Source organism: Pipra filicauda, unplaced genomic scaffold, assembly GCF_003945595.2.
Source record: "Pipra filicauda isolate LSUMZ 115617 unplaced genomic scaffold, ASM394559v2 scaffold185_size1782982_pilon, whole genome shotgun sequence".
Taxonomy (NCBI): Eukaryota; Metazoa; Chordata; class Aves; order Passeriformes; family Pipridae; genus Pipra; species Pipra filicauda.
In genome coordinates this window covers 1,765,847-1,782,853 of record NW_024104293.1, presented here as the reverse complement: position 1 = coordinate 1,782,853, position 17,007 = coordinate 1,765,847, and the positions used below count along the sequence as shown (strand labels likewise).

Sequence of the window (17,007 nt, the reverse complement as noted above, 5' to 3'; positions counted from 1 at the left end):
ACTGATGAGGGGTCAGTGTGGCACCCTGATGCTGGCAGGGGTCTGGTGCCACTGGGGCACCCTGGTGCTGGTGGAGCGCCAGGCACTGGCAGGTTTTGCGTGCTGGTGCTGACAGGGGTCTGGTGCCAGTGGGGCAGGGGTGGTCAGTGTGGCACCCCACAGACACCAGTGGGGGTCTGGCAGGGTCTGATCCCAGCTCTCCACAGGGTCCACGCCTTCCTGGAGCAGTGGGGCCTCATCAACTACCAGGTGGACGCCGAGAGCCGGCCCACCCCCATGGGCCCCCCGCCCACCTCCCACTTCCACGTGCTGGCCGACACTCCCTCGGGGCTGGTGCCGCTGCAGCCCAAGACGCCCCAGGTGGGTGTGGGGGGCGTCCGCCCCGCCCAGCCGCGACCCCCCCCTGCCGCCCCCCGGTCCCTTGGGGGCCGGGCGCGGGGTGGGGCGGGGGGTGGGGGATGCACAGCTTCGATCCGTGCCTGCCTCAGGGCCGGCAGAGCGACGGCGACGCCAAGACCGGCCGCAAGAGCAAAGAGATCGAAGAGCTCGTCAGCGAGACGGTGAAGGGGAAGCCGGAGCTGGTAGGCGGCTCCTTGGGGTCCGTGCCCCCGCCGCTGGCCGAGGAAGGCTCCTTCCCTCCTCCCCCTCGCGCCCCGCATGCCGCCCTGCCCCGGGGAGCAGGGACGCGGGGGGGACACCGTGACGAGACGGGGCACGAAGGCTTCTCTGGGATGGAGGGGCGGGGGGGACCGGTATCCCGACGTCCCGTCCCCCCGCGGCCGCATCCCAGCGTCCCCTCTCCCCTCAGCAGCCGACCTCGGCCTCGCAGCAGATGCTGAACTTCCCGGACAAGGGCAAGGAGAAGCCGGCCGACATGCAGAACTTCGGCCTCCGCACCGACATGTACACCAAGAAGAACGTCCCCTCCAAGGTGGGCACCCCTCGGCCTGGCCCCGGCCCCCCGCCCGCCGCCCCTCACCCCTCTCTCTGCCCCTGCAGAGCAAAGCCGCTGCCAGCGCCACGCGGGAGTGGACGGAGCAGGAGACGCTGCTGCTGCTGGAGGTGAGTGGGGGTCCGTGGGGAGAGGGGAACGGGGCTGCCAGACCCCGCTGACGCCCCCCCGCTCCATCCCGCAGGCCCTGGAGATGTACAAGGACGACTGGAACAAGGTGTCCGAGCACGTGGGCAGCCGGACACAGGACGAGTGCATCCTGCACTTCCTGCGGCTCCCCATCGAGGATCCCTACCTGGAGGACTCGGAGGCGTCGCTGGGACCACTGGCCTACCAGCCCATCCCCTTCAGCCAGTCGGGCAACCCTGTCATGAGCACCGTGGCCTTCCTGGCCTCCGTCGTCGACCCCCGCGTCGCCTCCGCCGCCGCCAAATCGGCTCTGGGTAGCACGGCTGGGGCAGGGGTCCAGCCTGGGGGCTGCGGGAGTCCTGGGGGCACAGGGGACAGGGGCCACGGGGACAGGGAGGAGTCCTGTAGGAGAAAGGAATGAGTCCTATAGGGAGCCCTGGAGAAGGATGAGTCCTATAAGGAGTCCTATAGGGCATCTGTAAGGAGACAGGACAAGTGTTATGGGGAGAGGGATGAATTCTGTGGGGAGCCAGGATGAGCCCTGCAGAGCTGGGACGAGCCCCCCAAGGGATGCGCAGTGCTGGGGGGCTCCCAGGGGCGCCGGGGTCCTGCTGAGGCCTCCCCGGCCCTTCCCCCAGAGGAATTCTCCAAGATGAAGGAGGAGGTGCCCACGGCGCTGGTGGAGGCCCACGTGCGCAAGGTGGAGGAGGCGGCCAAGGTGACGGGCAAGGCCGACCCCGCGTTCGGGCTGGAGAGCAGCGGCATCGCCGGCACCACCTCGGACGAGCCGGAGCGGATCGGTGAGGGGCCGGGGGCAGGTCGGGGCTCTGGGGGGGCAGCGGCAGGGCCTGAGCCCGGGTTTGTGTCCCCAGAGGAGAGCGGGGCGGAGGAGGCGCGGGCCGACGCGCAGCCGGCCGAGGAGAAGAAGGAGGCGAAGGTAGCGGGGGGCCGGGGAGGGGGATGGGGGTCGGGGAGGGTGGCTGGGGCAGGACTCGAGTGGGGCCGTGGGGCTGGTCCTTCCCCAGGAGCCCAGGGACGGCACCACCGAGGAGGAGGCAAAGGAGAAGCCTGGGGAAACACCCAAGAAGGAGGAAGAGAAGGGGAAGGAGGTGGAGGGCGAGAAGGAGCCCGACAAGGGTGACAGCGATGGTGCAGGTGAGTGGGGGACCTGGCAGGGCTGGGGGGACACCGAGCCCCCCACGACACTGCTGACACGGCCCCCACTGTGCCACAGGAGAGCCAGAGAAGGAGAAGGAGGTGAAGGAGGGGCCAGATGAGGCACCCAAGGAGCCTCCGGAGCCTGAGGCCGAGCGCAAGGCCAAGGTGGAGCGGGACATCGGCGAGGGGAACCTCTCCACCGCCGCCGCCGCCGCGCTGGCCGCCGCTGCCGTGAAGGCTAAGGTGAGGGCTGGGGGTCGGGGCTGGGGGGGCAGCACAACCCAGATGTGGGCTCTGAGCCCCCCGGGCGGCCTCCCCCAGCACTTGGCGGCCGTGGAGGAGCGGAAGATCAAGTCCCTCGTGGCGCTGCTGGTGGAGACGCAGATGAAGAAGCTGGAGATCAAACTGCGGCACTTCGAGGAGCTGGAGACCATCATGGACCGGGAGCGCGAGGCCGTGAGTGTGGGGCCATCCCCGGGAGGGTGGCGGGCGCTCGTCCGCTCGTGCCCCCGTCCGGCTGACCCCGCCGTGTCCCCCCCAGCTGGAGTACCAGCGGCAGCAGCTGCTGGCGGACCGCCAGGCCTTCCACATGGAGCAGCTGAAGTACGCGGAGATGCGCGCGCGGCAGCAGCACTTCCAGCACCTGCAGCAGCAGCAGCAGCAGCAGCCGCCCCCGCTGCCCCCGGGGGCTCAGCCCCTGCCCGCCGCCGGAGCCCCCCTGGCCCCCGCCGCCCACCCGTTGGCCGCGCCGCCCACCCCGGCCATGGTGGGCCCCCCCGAGCCCGTGGGGCAGCCGCTGCCCGGGGCCCCCCCGCCGCAGCCGCCCCCGCCACCGGGAGCCCCGAACGTCCCCCACGGTGAGCGCCGGGCAGGGGTCGGGCGAGGGGGGTCCCGGGGGCGTGGGGCCCGTCGCTGACGCTCTCCCCGGTGCCGAGGGCTGGGGGAGGGAGGGGTGGTGTCTCTGTCGGGGTCTCCTCACCGCCCCTCTCGCCCGCAGCCCCGGCGCCGTTCCCCGGGCAGCAGCCGCCGTCCCAGAGCCTGGCGGGGACCCTCGGTGGCAGCGGCCACCCCGCCGTGCCCGGTAATGCTCCCGCGGCCCTGCCCTTCGGATTGCCTCCATCCGCCATCCCATTGAGCATGGCTAACCCCCCCGCCGACCCCCTGGGCGCCTCCTTCCCCGCTAACCCGCCCCCCCTCCCGCTGCATGGGGCCCTGGCCAGCAGCATGCCGGGGGGCGGGGGGCTGCCCCCCAACTCCCACCCACCCGGCCTGGCCCTGCCGCACCTCGCGGGGGGCTCGGCCGCCGCGCACAGCCCCGCCATCGTGGCCGCCGTGCAGGGAAGCCTCCTTCCCAACCCCGGCCTCCTCGCAGGTGAGACATGGGGGGGGCGCGGGGGGGACGCCGGGAGCGGGCGGATCACTCGTGGGCTCGGGGCCGGGCGGGGGCCTCAACCCTTCCCCCCGGAGCTGTGGGGCAAGAGGTGCTCGTGCACCCCCTTGCCCCCCCCAGATGTGACCCCCCCCCGTCCTTTGTGTTCTCTCTACAGACCAAGGCCCCCCCCTGCAGACGGACCCCATCGCACCCACCCCCAGCACGGCCACGCCCGTGCCCCCCACGCAGTGAGCCCCGGCCGGGGCCCAGGACGCCGCAGCCCCCCCAGACCGGCCCCTCCCGCCCCTGCAAGGCACCCCAAAGGACCCCCTGCCCACCTCGACCGCCCTCCCTCCCCCCCAGCTTTGGTATTTTTTTATGATTGTCCCAGATTTTATTTAAGTGTTGGTCTCCCGGGGGGGGCTGGGACCCTGCTCCCCCCCGGCTATTTATGAGACAGCTCCGATCCCACCTGGCACATGGGCATTTCCCCCCCCCAAAACCAACCCCAACACCCACCCAGCTCCTTCTCCTCCTCCCCTTTTTGTTTTTTGGTTTTTTGGTTTTTTTTTTTTCTTTTCTTTTTTTAAAAAACCAATAAAAATAAAATTCCAAGTCCCTGGGGCGGGAAGAAACAGCCTCGTGGTGCTGGGTCTGTCTGGGGGAACACAAGAGGAGGGGAGGGGGTCACATTCAACGTTCTGAGACTTTATTTGATGCTGTGGAGCAATAATTTAGCCGATGGGGCCGAGGGAGGGCTGGGGGCGTTCGGGGAGGGGGTGGGACAGTGGGGATGTGGGGATGTGGTGGCGGTGGCAGGAAAATGAGGAAAAAGGCACAAAACTGAGTGGGGGGGAGGGGACATGGGGGGGGGGTAGGGGGAGTCTTCAGCCACTCAGCACCATCCGGACCAGCTCTGTGGAGAGAAGAGAGAAGGGTGAGGAGGAGTCTGGCGGCCCCCCTGTCCCTAATCCCGGAGAGAGGCAGGAAAACCAAAGTCAAACGGCTGAAGAGCGCAGGGAGAACCCGGCGTCGCCACGGGGGGGGGTCGGGAGGGGGGGGCTCCTGCAGCCCCCCCAGAGCAGCACCCACGTCCCGGCCCCGGCGCGCAGGGGGGGCTCCATGCAGAAGGACATGCGGGGGGGCAGCAGAGTGGGGGCTGCACCAAGGGCGAGAGCGCAAACCAGGCGGCCTTTTTTTTTCTTTTTTTTTAATAAAAAAAAAAAGACACTAGGGCAGGAGAAAAAAAAAAAAGGAAGGAAAAAACCAACTGGAAGTAACTGAGGGAGGGGGCGGGGGGAGGCGTTACCCCTGCGGCGTCACCCTGACAAGATGTGTCTCACAAACGCTGGGAGGAAGGAAGGAGACATGATGGTCAGGGAGGGAGTGTGGTCACGGACGAACCCCCCCCCCCGGGACCCCCAGCACCCCTGGGACCCCCCTCCCACCCCCAGCCCTCACCTTCGTAGTTGATGCAGCCGTTGCTGTCCTCGTGCCCGGCCACGAGCTGCTCCACCTCCTCCTCTGTCATCTTCTCACCTGTGAGACATTGCTGTCACCCTGGGGTGGGGGGGACACACACACTGGGGGTCCCCAGGCCTTGCAGGGGGTCCTGGGGGCTGGCTGGGGGCTTGTGATGATCCCAGGGGTGGTGGGAGCTGACGGGATCCCTGCAGCTGGCTGGGCTTTGGGGGTCCTCAGGGATGGCCGAGGGGTCCCTGAGGGGTCCCCTGCATTAGTGCCACCAGGACCCCCACGTCAGCACCTCCAGGAGCTCCAAGGCACCAGGATGCCCACGTCAACGCCGTCAGGACCCTCAGGGCACTGAGACCCCCGTGTCAGCACCACTGGGACCCCCAGGGCGAAACGACCCCTGAATCTACACCTCCAGGATGCCCAGAGCACCAGGACCCCCCTGTCAGCTGCACCGAGACCACCCAGAGCACCAGGGCCCCCTGCCAGCCCTCCCATCCCGCTGGATCCCTGGAACCCAACACCTCGGGGACCCCACTCTCAGACCCCCCCCAGACCCCCCTCTCTGGCCCAGGTTGGGTTTGTTTTCCCAGTGAGATCTGGTTTCCCTGTGGCCATCAGGGGTTGGGGGCCCGGCGGGGGGTCGAGGCTCACCCAGGGTGACGAGGACGTGGCGGATCTCGGCGCCCATGACGGTGCCGTTGCCCTCCTTGTCGAAGACCCTCAGCCCCTCCACGTAGTCCTCGAAGCACCCCTGGTCCTTGTTCTTGGCGATCGTTTGCATCATGGGCAGGAACTGCTCGAAGTTCAGCGTCTTCACGTTCATCTCTGTGGGACGGGGCACGTGTGTGAGGGCTGGGGGGGTCCTGGGGGCCCGGGGGGAGGGAATAGGGGGATCCCCCACTCACCATCGCTCTTGGGGTTGCCCAGCACCTTCATGACCTCGGCATTGGTGGGGTTCTGGCCCAGCGCCCGCATCACGTCCCCGCACTGGCTGTACAGGATCTTCCCATCGCCCGTGCGGTCGAAGAGCTGGAAGGCCTCCTTGAACTCTGCCAGGACCACTGTGTCAGCAGTGCCAGGACCCCCGGGACACCCAACACGCCAGGACCCCCCGTGTCAGTGCTGCCAGGACTCCCACATAAGCACTGCTGGGATCTCCAACACAGTGGGCACCCCCATGTCAGCGCCACCAGGACCCCCAGGGCACAGGAACCCCCGAATTAGCGCCTCCAGAATCTGCATCAGCACCACCGGAACCCCTGTGGCAAAAGGACCCCCGACTCTGCACCTTCGGGACCCCCAATGCACCAGGATGCCCCCGTGTCAGTGCCCTCAGGACCACCAGCAGCGGGACCCCCGTGTCAGCGTCCCCGGGACCCTCAACACACCGCCGGCCCTCCCACCCCACTACATCTCTGTCACCTCCGGGACCCCACAGCCGCTTCCCCGGGACCCCGCACCTCGGGGACCCCACTCCCAGCCCCCCCTCCGGCTCCGGGTCGGGTTTCGTTCCCCGGTGGGATCCGGTTTCCCGGTGGGATCCGGTTTCCCGGTGGAACCCGACGCCGGCCGGGATGCAGGTCGGGCCGCCCTCCGGGATGCTGCCCGGGCCGAGCGGGAGCCCCGGCGGACCCGGAGAACCGGGAGCGCTCAGGAATCCGCGGCCCCGCCCCGCAGGAATGCGCGGCCGAGGCGCGCTGTGCCCATATAAGGGCAAATGGCGCAGGAGGGGCCCGGACACCCTCCGGTCCCGGTGCCGGTGCCGGGCCCGCAGCCCCGGTCCCGCAGCCCCCGGGCCCGGTCCCGCATCCCCCCGTTCCCCCGGAACGAACGGCCCCGCCCGGGACAGACTTTGCCCGGGAAAAGGCCCCGCCCGCGGCCGCGCAGGAAGCGCTGGGGGCGGCGGGGCCGGTCCGGGGGGGTCCGTTCCTGGTACCCCGAGCTGGGGCGGGTCCAGCCCCGCTCCCGGTGCCGCTCCCGGTGCCCGGTGCCGGTCACTCACCCGCGGTCTGCTCCTCCGAGAAGTCGCACTGCGGGGGAGAGCGCGGCGGTCAGCGGGCACCGGCATCCCCCGGGGGGGACGGAGTGACCGCCCGCGCCCGGTGCCCGCCGAGCCCGCCCGGTGCCCCCCGCGCCCCCGCCGCATCCCCCGGTGCGACCCCCGCCCCGACCCCCCTCCAACCCCGCCCCGCCCGAGCATCCCCCTCTGCCCGAGCATCCCCCTCCGCCCCTGCATCCCCCGCCGCTCCCGGTGCGCTCCCGGAGCCGCTCCCGGTGCGCTCCCGGTGCCCACCATGGCGCCGGCCGCTCCCGTTCCCTCCTGCGCTCTCGGGCGTCACCGCGCGCGGCGTCACCGCCGGTAACGGGGGCGGGGATTATTCATGAGGGGGGCGGGGAAACGGGGAGGCCACGCCCCCTCCTCCTGCCCGGGGGGAAATGTTTTGGCTATAGATGGGCACGGAGCGAACACCCCCCCCACCCCACGGGGGGCACCTCCCCCGCGGGGGACACCCCATCCCACGGGGGACACCCCACCCCCCACAGGGACATCCCACGGGGGACCCCCCAGGGGACACCAACCCCCCTCACGGGCCCCCCAGTGAGGGCATCCCAAGGGGACACCCCACGGCCCACGGAGGGCACCGTGACCGGACCCCACGGGGGACCCCTGCGGGACCCCACCAACCCTCGGGACCCCCTTTAGGAACACGCGAAGCCGCCGCTGTGTCCTCCCTCCTTTATTAGCGCGGGGGGGGGACGGGGACGCAGCCCTGGGAAGGCAGCGAGGGGGTGGCACGGCGGTGGCAGCGCGGTGACATCCCGGTGGCACGGCGGTGGCGTCCCGATGGCGGCCCGGAGGTGGCATCCCGGCGACACCCCGGTGGTGGCATCAAGGCAGCGGCCTGGCGGTGGCATCGCGGGGGGGCCGGGCGGTGACATCCCGGGGGGGTCCGGGCGGTGACATCCCGGGGACAGCCCGGGGACAGCCCGGGGACATCCCGGGGCGGTGACATCCGGGGGGGTCCGGGTGGTGACATCCCGGGGACAGCCCGGGGACAGCCCGGCGGTGGCGGCAGCGGCTCTAAGAAGCGTCCCCTCGGGGGGGACCCGGGGGACACAACCCCAGCCGAGCCCCCCCAAACGCCGGGGGGCCCTCGGGGGGGGCAAAGGCACGAGGTTCGTAACAGTCTGGGGGGGCGCGGGGGGGGCCCGGCCCGGCCCGTCTTTGGTCGGTGGCGAGGCGGGGGCTTGGCGGGGGTGGGGGGCGGCGGCAGCCCGAGGGTCCCCCCCACGGGGGGCTGGTTGGGGCCGGGGGTCCCACTCTAGGGGCCACTCCGCTCATCCTGCAGCTCGTACCTGTGCGGGGGGAGAGGTGAGGGGGCGTGGGGGGCACACAGGGACACAGTCCTCCCCACCCCAGAGACCCCCCCGAGCCCTCCCCCCGTTCCGGCACAGCCCCTCAGCCCCACTCACCAGTGGGATCCCCCCTCGGACAGGTCCACCTGCGCCAGGTTCAGATGGAGCTGGGGGAGAGCAAAGGCTCAGGGGGCTCCCTGGACCCCCCAGACCCGCCTCAAATCCTCCCTGGGCCCCCCCGGACCCCCCCTACCTTTCCCAGCGCCTCCTTCTCCCGGGTCATGAAGGACAGGGTGGATTTGACATGAGCTTCCAGCCTCCGCCGTGACACTTCCTCCAGGGACAGGTCCCACTCGAACCTGGGCACACTGGGCTGTACTGGGCCGTACTGGGCCGTACTGGGCCATACTGGGTGGCACAGGGCCCCCTCCACCCCCCTTACCTCTCGTTGAAGTCGGGGTTCAGGGTCCTCCTCTGCACGCTGGTTTTCCTCTTGGTGCCGCGGCTGCGGTCGGGGAGCAGCACCAGGGACACGTAGGGGTCCGGCAGCTCCTTCGCCGCCGCCCGCAGCTCCCTGGGGGGGGGTCGGGCCTCAGAGGGGGGTCCCAGCCCGGGGGTCCCAGCCCCGAGCCCCCCCTCCCCAGCCTCACCTGCAGGCGTGGACGATGGCCACCAGCTTCCTCTCGTCCCGGTGGTACCAGAGCGTGAGCTGGACCCGGGGACCCTCCGCCGGCTCAGGGGGGCTGCGGGGGCAGAGGGTCAGCACCCCCAAAGACCCCCTGCCCTGCAATGTGGGGCTGGGGGCTGAATGCACGGGGGGGTCTCGTGCCCCCCCCGTTCCCACCTGTCCTTGGGGGGCAGGCGCTGGCGCAGCCCCCCCGTCCCACACTCCTCCTCCTCCTCCTCCCCGCGCTCCTCCGCGGGCTGGGGGTCCGTGTCCCCCCCCTCCAGGGACCCCCCGGCCGCCGCCTCCACCTGCTGCGACACCAGGACCTGGGGGGCGAGAGGGGCGGTCAGGGGGGGTCTCACCTCACCCCCCCCCGCCCGGGACCCCACTCACCCCCAGCTGTGCCCGCAGCAGGATCTGGGTGCCGGGGCCCCCCCCGGCCAGCGGGAACCATCCGTCCAGAGCCAGCCCCTCCGAGGCCAGGAGCTGGGGCAGGGGCAGGCTGAGGGTGCCCAGGGGCTGCCCCCCCTCCTCCTTCACCTGCGGGCACAGGTAGCTCAGGACCCCCCCGCGGGACCCCCGGGGGGCCGCAGGGACGGGACCCCCACCCCGGGGGGGGCAGAGACCTGCAGCTGCAGCGACTCCTCCTGCGGCCGCCTGATGAGGAAGGAGAAGCCTTCGTCCCACGTGGGCTCTGCGGACGGGGTGCAGGTCTGGGGGGACGAGAAGGGGTGAGAGACCCCCCCGGTCCCTCCCCAAACACCCCCCAGCCCCCCCACTGTGTCCTACCTTGGTCTTGAAGGAGACGTTGCCCACGGCCAGGCTGGCGAAGGCAGAGGGGGCTTTGGAGCCCTTCCGGAGCTGGGGGGGCAGGACGGGGGTGATGGGGGCACTGTGGACATTTGGGGGCATCCTGGGGGGCCCAGGCCGAGGGGGGGGCACCCACTCACCGGCAGGTCAGCGGCTCGGTCCACAAAGACAGAGAGGAGAGCGGCCGAGAGCTCCTCGCCCCGGGCGGGCTGCAGGAGGCTGTTGGTGTGCAGGACCTGGGGGGCACGGGGGGGTGGGCTGGGGGTCCCTCCGTGGCGTGGGGACCCCCAGGAGATCGGGAATGGGGGTGGATGGGGAGGAGGATGGGGATGGGGGAGCAGAGGGGGGATGTCAGTGGGGATGGGGACACACGGGGTTGGGGGTCGGGGTCCATGGGGACAAAGGTTGGGGTCCACGGTGTCCCCCCCACACCCTCGAGAGCTGGGGGGGCCGTTACCTGCTCCAGGAGGGCGGTGCTGGGCCGGGGGTCCAGGTTCTCCAGCTTCACGTGCAGCCGCCCCGACTTCACCTCCTCCAGGGGCAGCCACTGGTGGGACAGGGAGAGCCCCCCCTCAGTGAACCCCCTCTGGTGACCCCCCCAGCCCCAGCACAGCCCCCCAGGCCCCTCTCCCACCTCATCCACGATGCGGCTGCTCAGGACCCGCCTCAGTGGCACTTTACACCTGGGTGGGGGACACGCAGTGAGGTTTTGGGGGTCCCCCACAGCCCCCTGACCCCCCCCAAGCACCCCCCACGCCCCCCCGCACCCACCGGCCCAGGAAATCATCCTTGTCCACGTCCTTGTCGAAGAGGTCGAACTCCACGTCCTGCCCTGGGACGTTGTCCACGACCACCTGGGCAGGGACAGGGGTCACCCGGGTCCCACCCGAGCCCCCCGGGCCTCAGTTCCCCCCCCGGGACCCTCCCCGGCCCACGGGGGTGACGACGGGAACCCCGGTACCTCATAGACCTCGTTCCAACGGGGGTTCAGCTCCTCCTTGATCACTCGGCTCCGGAAGACCCTCCCGGCCACCCGGACCTTGGCGTAGGGGTCGGAGCGGCCCCGGACCACCCCCTTGAAGAAGTTGTCTTTGGCGATCAGGTTCTCGGCTTCCAGGAGGTGGATCCGCAGCACGTGCTGGACACGGGACCACCGGCCACTGGCAGGGGCTGCCAGCACCTCTGGCCCCCCCGGACCCCCCAGTCCCGACCCTGCTTCCCGCCCGGGACCCCTCCACGCTGCCCCCCAGGACCCCTCAACCCACCTCCCAGGACCATCCCTGGGCCCTGAGCCACATCCTCCCCCCCCAGGACCCCCATCCTGCCCCCCAGGACCCCCATCCTTCCCCCAGGACCCCCATCCTGCCCCCCAGAACCCCCATCCTGCCCCCCAGGACCCCCCAGCCCCTGTTGTCCATCCTGCCCCCCAGGACCCCCATCCTGCCCCCCAGGACCCCCCAGCCCCTGTTGTCCATCCTGCCCCCCAGGACCCCCATCCTGCCCCCCAGGACCCCCATCCTTCCCCCAGGACCCCCCAGCCCCTGTTGTCCATCCCGCCCCCCCTGGTGAATCCCCCCAGACCCCCCATCCCCTCCCCACCTCGGTGCCAAACCGGGGGTCCGGGCTGGCCCGGCTGGGCCGGGGGGGGCTCTCGGTGCTGGCCGGGGGCTGCGGCTGCCCCGGGGGGGCGGGGGGGGACACTCCGCCCTCGGGGGCGTCGAGGAAAAGCACCTGCGGGTCTGGGGGTCAGCGGGGGGGTGGGCAGGGGCAGGGCCCCTCCCTCGGCCCCCCCGGCCCCCCCTCACCCGCAGGACCAGCTTCAGGAACAGGCGGCTCCCGGGCCCCGAGCGCTGCAGCGGGAACGGCTCGTCCAGAGTCAGCTCCGGAGCCTGGAGCAGGCGGGACAGGGGCACGGACAGGGACCCCAGCGGGCTCTGCCGGGGGTCGTCCTTCACCTGCAGGCACGGGGGGGTCACTGGGGGGCGCAGGGAACGGGGGAAATGGGAGGAAGTGGGAGGGAAGAGGTGGGGGGAAGGGGGAGAAAAAAGGATGGGAAAGGGGGGAAGAAAGGGGGGAAAAGAGGAGGGAAGGAGGGGGAAAAGGTGGGGGAAATAGGACGGGGAAAGGGGGGAAAAGGGAGGAAAAGGGAGGAAAAGGGGAAGGGGAGGTGGACGATTTGGGGAGGAAAAAGGAACAGGGACTTGGGAGGATATGAGGGGACAAGAGGCTGGAGAAATGGGGAGCTCTCGGGGGATGTGGGGGGACGCAGGGCCAGGGGGATCTCGGGGGCTGGGGGGGACACGGGGCTGGGGGTCTCACCTGGATATCCACGTCCTGGTTCCTGGGGTCGTGCAGGAAGAAGCGGAAAGCGTCTTCCCAGACGGGGGCTGAGGTGTTACAGACCACCTGGGGGGCACAGGTCAGATCCCACCGCCCCCCCAAACCCCTCCAGCCCCCCCGGGGGTGGGACCCCCCTCCCACCTTGCTCTCCCGTGTGACGTCCTGCACCGAGATCTGCACCACGGGGTTGGGCTCCTTCCCAGGCTTCTTCATCTGTGCACAAACAGGGGATTGGGGGGGGGGCCCACACCTCTGAGCCCCCCAGGACAGGGGTCTGGCAGCCCTGGCCCCCCCCCAGACCCCCACTCACAGGCAGCTCCTCGGCCCGGTCCAGGTACACGACCAGGATGGCGGCGGACGGGGGGTCGGGTTTGGCCACGATCGTCCTGTTCCTCTCCAGAACCTGGGGGGATGTGCCAAGGGGGGGGGTCAGGCAGGGCAGGATCACCCCATTTCCCCTCCCCCAGGACAGCTGAGCCCCAGCAAACTCGTCCGTGGGCTGAGCCCCCTCACCTGGTCCAGCTGGGAGGCGTCGGCCAGGAGGGAGAGCCACTCCAGGCGCAGGCGGAGCCGGCCCTGCCCCCCCTCCTGCAGCGGGAACCACTGCGGGGAGGGGGGGTCAGCACGGCCCCCCAGCACCCCCGGCCCCCCAGCACCCCCCTCCTCCATCACCCCCCCAGCACCCCCCTCCTCCATCACCCCCCCAGCACCCCCCTCCTTCATCACCCCCCACCCAACACTCCCTCCTCCATCACCCCCCCAGCACCCCCCTCCCGCTGCCCAGGCCCTCATCCCACATCGCTCCTTCCCAGCTCCTCTCCATCTCCCCAGTCCCACCCTGACCCCCCAGGACCCCTCCCCCCCAGACCCCGAGCCTCCTCCTGCCATCCAGGACCCTCCATCCTGACCCCCAGCACCCACCTCCTCCATCACCCGGGCTCTCAGCACCTCCCCGAGATCCAGCTTCATCCTGGGGGGCAGGAGACCCCGTGAGCTGGGGGGGTTTGGGGGCAGCAGCCCCCCCATCACCAGGCTGGGGGTCCGGCCCCCCCGCACCTGCCCAGGAGATCGTCCTGGTCGGGGTCCTTGTCGAACAGCTCCACCTCCACCTCCTGCCCCGGCACCTCGTGCACGATGAACTGGGGGACAGGGTCAGCTGGGGGGGACACACGGGGGTGCCCCCGCCCGGCAGGGCCAGGCTGGGACATCCCGGGGGTCCTCCTGCCCAGCCCGGTGGGATTGGGGCGTTCCTGTCCCCATAGCCCAGCCGGGGACGCTCAGAGGGGTCCCTGTGCCCCCCACAACCGGCTCGGGGGGACACGGGGATCTCTGTGGCCCAGCTGCTCTGGGGGGGCCATGAGGAGGGTCCGGGGGTCCCCGGGGGGGTCTCACCTCGTAGACCTCGTCCCAGGTGGGGTTGAGGTTGTCGTCGATGACGCGGCTGGTGCAGACCTGGGTGCCCACGCGCAGGACGGCGTAGGGGTCCGACTTGCCCTCCACCAGCCCCCCCATGAACCGGTCCTTGCAGCGCAGGTCCCGCGCGCCCTGGAGGTGCACCCGCACCACCCCCTGCACGGGGGGGTCAGCCGGGGGGGGCAGGACCCCCGGGTGTCCCCCCGACCCCCCGGGCAGCCCTTACCCGGGGCAGGGGGCAGCGGAGCTGGGCGGCCTCGTGCAGGTCGGGCACCAGCGGCACCAGGAGGCGGTTGGGCAGCACCAGGTAGGAGGAGATGGTGTCCATGATCATCGTGTCCGACATGGAGCTGGAGGGGGCACGGTCACGGGGGGGCCGTGGGGGGCTGGGCCCGGGGGGCCGGGAAGCCCCCGCGGCGGGGCCGGGGCTCACCTGAGCCCTGGGATGTCCAGCAGGTTGGTCATCCCTGTCCAGTTGATGTCCAAGGTCTGGGGGGTGGGTTGGGGTCAGGTGAGGGGTCTGTGGACCCCCGCCCTGTCCTGCAGGGGGGGGTTTTGGGGCTGCCGGTCCTTTGGGGGGGACACGGCCACACTCACCGGGCGCCGGATGAAGAACATGGTGAGGGCCCCCACGATGGGCACGTCCCCCAGGAGGGGCTCCAGGATGATCCGCAGCATCCCGTGGAGCTGGGGGGGGCAGCGCTGAGAGGTGACACCCCCAGGGCCGTGACCCCCTCCCACCAGCCCCCCAGGGCCCCCCTCACCTGCATCCCCTTCACCCCTGCCTTGCAGAAGAACTTCTTCACCTCCACGTCGATCTGGACGTCACCCACGTAACTGCGGGGACAGGACACGGGGGCCTCACCACGACACCCCCCGGGCCCCCCAGAAGGGGGCTGAGACCTGGCGCTTTCACCACACAGGTGGCTCCGACCACTCACCTGATGTTGAGGTCCAGCAGGATCTGCTTCTTGTGGGTGCCGGGGTGAGCCCGGACCCCCAGGACCCGGAGGGGCTGGGGGGGGCAGAGGTGAGCGGGAGAGCCTGGGGGGAACCGGGGGGAGCACCCCAAACCCAAGCCCAAACCCAAGCCCAAACCCAACCCCAAACCTACCTTCTCACCCATGTCCACCTTGGTGAAGGTGAAGGTCTGCAGGTGGGTGTTGGAGGCGCGGATGGCGGGGGCCACGTTCTCCACCAGCAGCTTCTCCATGTACTGCCCAAAAAAGGGCCAGGCCTGGGCCAGGACCTGCCAGAGCCAGAGGGATGGACACGGGATGGAGGGATGGACACCGGGAATGGGGGGATGGACACTGGGAATGGAGGGATGGACACCGGGAATGGGGGGATGGACACCGGGAATGGGGGGACAGAGGCAGAGATGGGTGGAAGGGTGCAGGGATGGAGGGATGGATGGAGGAAGGAGGGATGCAGGAGGGAGGGAAGGATTAAGGGAAGGATTAAGGGAAGGAGGAAGGGAGGGAGGGATGCAGGCAGGGATGCAGGAGCGGGGATTAGAGGGATGCCGGGAGGGATGCAGGAGGGCTGTACAGACGGCAGGGTGCGGGGCCGGACGGACAGACGGACGCCTCACCTTGTTGAGCCATTCCGCCCGCTCCACATCCGGGAAGCTGACCTGAGGACACGGGCGGGGGGGCGTGAGCCCGGGGGGGCCGTGAGCCCGGGGGGGCCGGGGAGGGCACGGCCCCTCCCAGCCCCGTGCCTCGGTTTCCCCGACCCGCCGGAGGGACCCCGCCCAGCCCCGTCCCCCCCAGCTCGGCCCAACCTCTGCCCGTTCCGGGGGGTCACGAAAGGATGGGGGGGGGGTCTCGGTGGAAGGGGGTCTCGAGAAAGGGGGTCCCCACCCCTTCGGCACCGCGGGGAGGGTTCTGCGCCCCCCCCTCCACCCGCCCCATGCGCGGCCGGGCAGGAAACGGCCCCCCCGGGCCCGGTGAGTCACGGCCCGGCCGCGGCGATGCCGGAAGGCCCCGGGCGGTACCGGGGGGGGTTCACCCCGCTGCGGGAATGGAGCGAGGGGACCCCGCGCGGGGGGTGGTCACGGGGCTCTCAGTGGGGCGAGCGGGGACCGGCCCCGGGGCTCCCGCACCGCCGGCAGCTCGAAGCGGGGCTCGGTGCGGCCGCCGGGGGTCCCGCCAGAGCGGGGGCTGCACAGAGTGCCCGCGATGCGCTGCCTTGGGCGGGGGTCCCGCCCGGCGCGGAGCCCAAGGGGGGGTCCAGGCAGCGTGGCCGGGGGGGGATGAGGTGTTCGGCCCTGGGGGTCCCGCCCGGGGGAAGCCCAAGCTGGGGAAGCTGCGCAGCAGAAGGCGGGACCGGGCGGCGGGGCCCGGGGGGGATGCGGTGCCCAGCCCCGGGTCCCGCCCGGCGGGGAACTCAAGCGGGGTCCGCAGCGCAGCAGAGGGGGGGAGTGTCCGCGGCAGTGGGACCCGGGGAGATGCGGGAGGATGATGAGGGGGGATCCTGGGGGACCCCGGGGGTCTCAAGCGGGGTCCGCAGCACGACACAGGTGGGGCACTCGCCAGCGGGGCCAGGGGAGGACGCGGTGCCCGGTCCGGGGGTCCCGCCGGGGGGATGCGGTTCCGGCCCCGGGGCAGGACGCGGTGCGGGGTCCGGGGGTCGCACCCGGCCCTGCAGAGGGGGGGTTCCCCGAGCCCTTCCCGCCGCCGCCCCCGCGGGCGATAACGGCGCGGCGGGGCCCCGAGCACCCGCTTACCCAGGCCGGCAGCTCCCCGCGGGCCGCGCCCAGCCCGGCGGCGGCGGCGCGCACCGCCGCCTCCTCGTCGCGCTGCAGGCGCTCGGCCGCGCGCATCCCGCGCTCCCGGGCGCGCCGCCGCCGCCGCCAGCCCGCGTAGAGCGCGAGCGCGAGCACGAGCGCGCCCGCGCCGAGCCCCAGCAGCCCCGCGGCGTAGGCGGGCAGCGCCCACAGCAGCCGCCGGCCCAGCGCGCCCAGCGCCGCCAGCCCCGCGCCGCCGCCGCTCCCGCTCCGCCGCTCCATCCCCGCTCCGCTCCCGGGCCCGCTCCCGGTCCCGCTCTGCCCCCGGCAGCGCCGGGCCACGCCCACGGCACGCGCACCTCACCCATTGGCTGACCCGGGACAGGACCCGGCCACGCCCCCGTCCCCCCGCACCATCCATTGGCCGCCCGCCAACCCCCAGCACCGCCCACCCCGCAGTGGGCGTGACCTCGGGGAGTCACGTGTGAGCCCCGCCACGCCCGTATTTATTAGTGGGCGTGGCTCAGGCGATGGGCGTGGCCGAGGTCACGTGTCCGCCTCTGCCCCGTACTGAGGGTCCCCGGCCCTTCCCGGGGGTACCG

General features: G+C 71.6%; 3 protein-coding genes across 4 annotated transcripts; 1 reads left to right on the top strand and 2 right to left on the bottom strand.

Annotated features, from left to right (window-relative positions):
• Window positions 1-21: 21 nt before the first annotated feature.
• Window positions 22-4,248, top strand: SMARCC2 (SWI/SNF related, matrix associated, actin dependent regulator of chromatin subfamily c member 2; the record flags this gene model as incomplete). The annotated part of the gene is made up of 13 exons (XM_039380102.1): window positions 22-360; window positions 489-581; window positions 809-931; window positions 1,000-1,062; window positions 1,137-1,395; window positions 1,720-1,881; window positions 1,954-2,018; window positions 2,107-2,236; window positions 2,316-2,482; window positions 2,561-2,695; window positions 2,781-3,096; window positions 3,237-3,611; window positions 3,787-4,248. Coding segments are annotated over 13 exons (2,304 nt in total), but the record flags the coding sequence as incomplete, so codon positions are not given.
• A 50-nt stretch (window positions 4,249-4,298) lies between these two features.
• On the bottom strand, window positions 4,299-7,450 carry MYL6 (myosin light chain 6). Of its 2 annotated transcripts, XM_027725758.2 has the most exons (7): window positions 7,381-7,450; window positions 7,090-7,117; window positions 5,993-6,136; window positions 5,739-5,912; window positions 5,073-5,150; window positions 4,921-4,959; window positions 4,438-4,527 (listed from the first exon to the last, which is right to left on the bottom strand). In XM_027725758.2, exons 1-6 carry the CDS (start codon window positions 7,381-7,383, stop codon window positions 4,931-4,933), a joined length of 456 nt encoding a protein of 151 aa, XP_027581559.1. In that variant the 5' UTR covers window positions 7,384-7,450; the 3' UTR covers window positions 4,438-4,527; window positions 4,921-4,930. The 2 variants fall into 2 exon arrangements, with proteins under 2 accessions (XP_027581558.1, XP_027581559.1); XM_027725757.2 differs by lacking the exon at window positions 4,921-4,959 and having other exon boundaries at window positions 4,299-4,527; window positions 7,381-7,448.
• A 652-nt stretch (window positions 7,451-8,102) lies between these two features.
• On the bottom strand, window positions 8,103-16,687 carry ESYT1 (extended synaptotagmin 1). Its single transcript, XM_027725753.2, has 31 exons — window positions 16,406-16,687; window positions 15,269-15,310; window positions 14,789-14,923; window positions 14,616-14,689; window positions 14,439-14,511; window positions 14,272-14,361; window positions 14,108-14,163; window positions 13,901-14,024; window positions 13,654-13,830; window positions 13,318-13,400; window positions 13,183-13,231; window positions 12,775-12,864; window positions 12,572-12,664; window positions 12,403-12,474; window positions 12,241-12,327; window positions 11,727-11,876; window positions 11,521-11,652; window positions 10,883-11,059; window positions 10,693-10,775; window positions 10,556-10,604; window positions 10,379-10,468; window positions 10,062-10,157; window positions 9,901-9,972; window positions 9,738-9,824; window positions 9,505-9,651; window positions 9,289-9,437; window positions 9,095-9,187; window positions 8,887-9,018; window positions 8,698-8,803; window positions 8,562-8,611; window positions 8,103-8,444 (listed from the first exon to the last, which is right to left on the bottom strand). Exons 1-31 carry the CDS (start codon window positions 16,685-16,687, stop codon window positions 8,411-8,413), a joined length of 3,174 nt encoding a protein of 1,057 aa, XP_027581554.2. The 3' UTR covers window positions 8,103-8,410.
• Window positions 16,688-17,007: the final 320 nt, after the last annotated feature.

What these genes read in the sequence shown, in the direction of transcription:
- MYL6 (XM_027725758.2), bottom strand. An exon ending in CTCGGAGGAGCAGACCGCGG is followed by an intron (nt 6,137 to 7,089) that starts GTGAGTGACCGG and finishes TGGTCCTGGCAG; the next exon opens with AGTTCAAGGAGGCCTTCCAG. An exon ending in GGGCAACCCCAAGAGCGATG is followed by an intron (nt 5,913 to 5,992) that starts GTGAGTGGGGGA and finishes CCCGTCCCACAG; the next exon opens with AGATGAACGTGAAGACGCTG.
- ESYT1 (XM_027725753.2), bottom strand. Translation starts at nt 16,687, where the DNA reads ATGGAGCGGCGGAGCGGGAGCGGCGGCGGCGCGGGGCTGGCGGCGCTG. An exon ending in TCCGCTGCCCCCTGCCCCGG is followed by an intron (nt 13,831 to 13,900) that starts GTAAGGGCTGCC and finishes CCCCCCGTGCAG; the next exon opens with GGGGTGGTGCGGGTGCACCT. An exon ending in TCCTGAAGCTGGTCCTGCGG is followed by an intron (nt 11,653 to 11,726) that starts GTGAGGGGGGGC and finishes CCAGACCCGCAG; the next exon opens with GTGCTTTTCCTCGACGCCCC.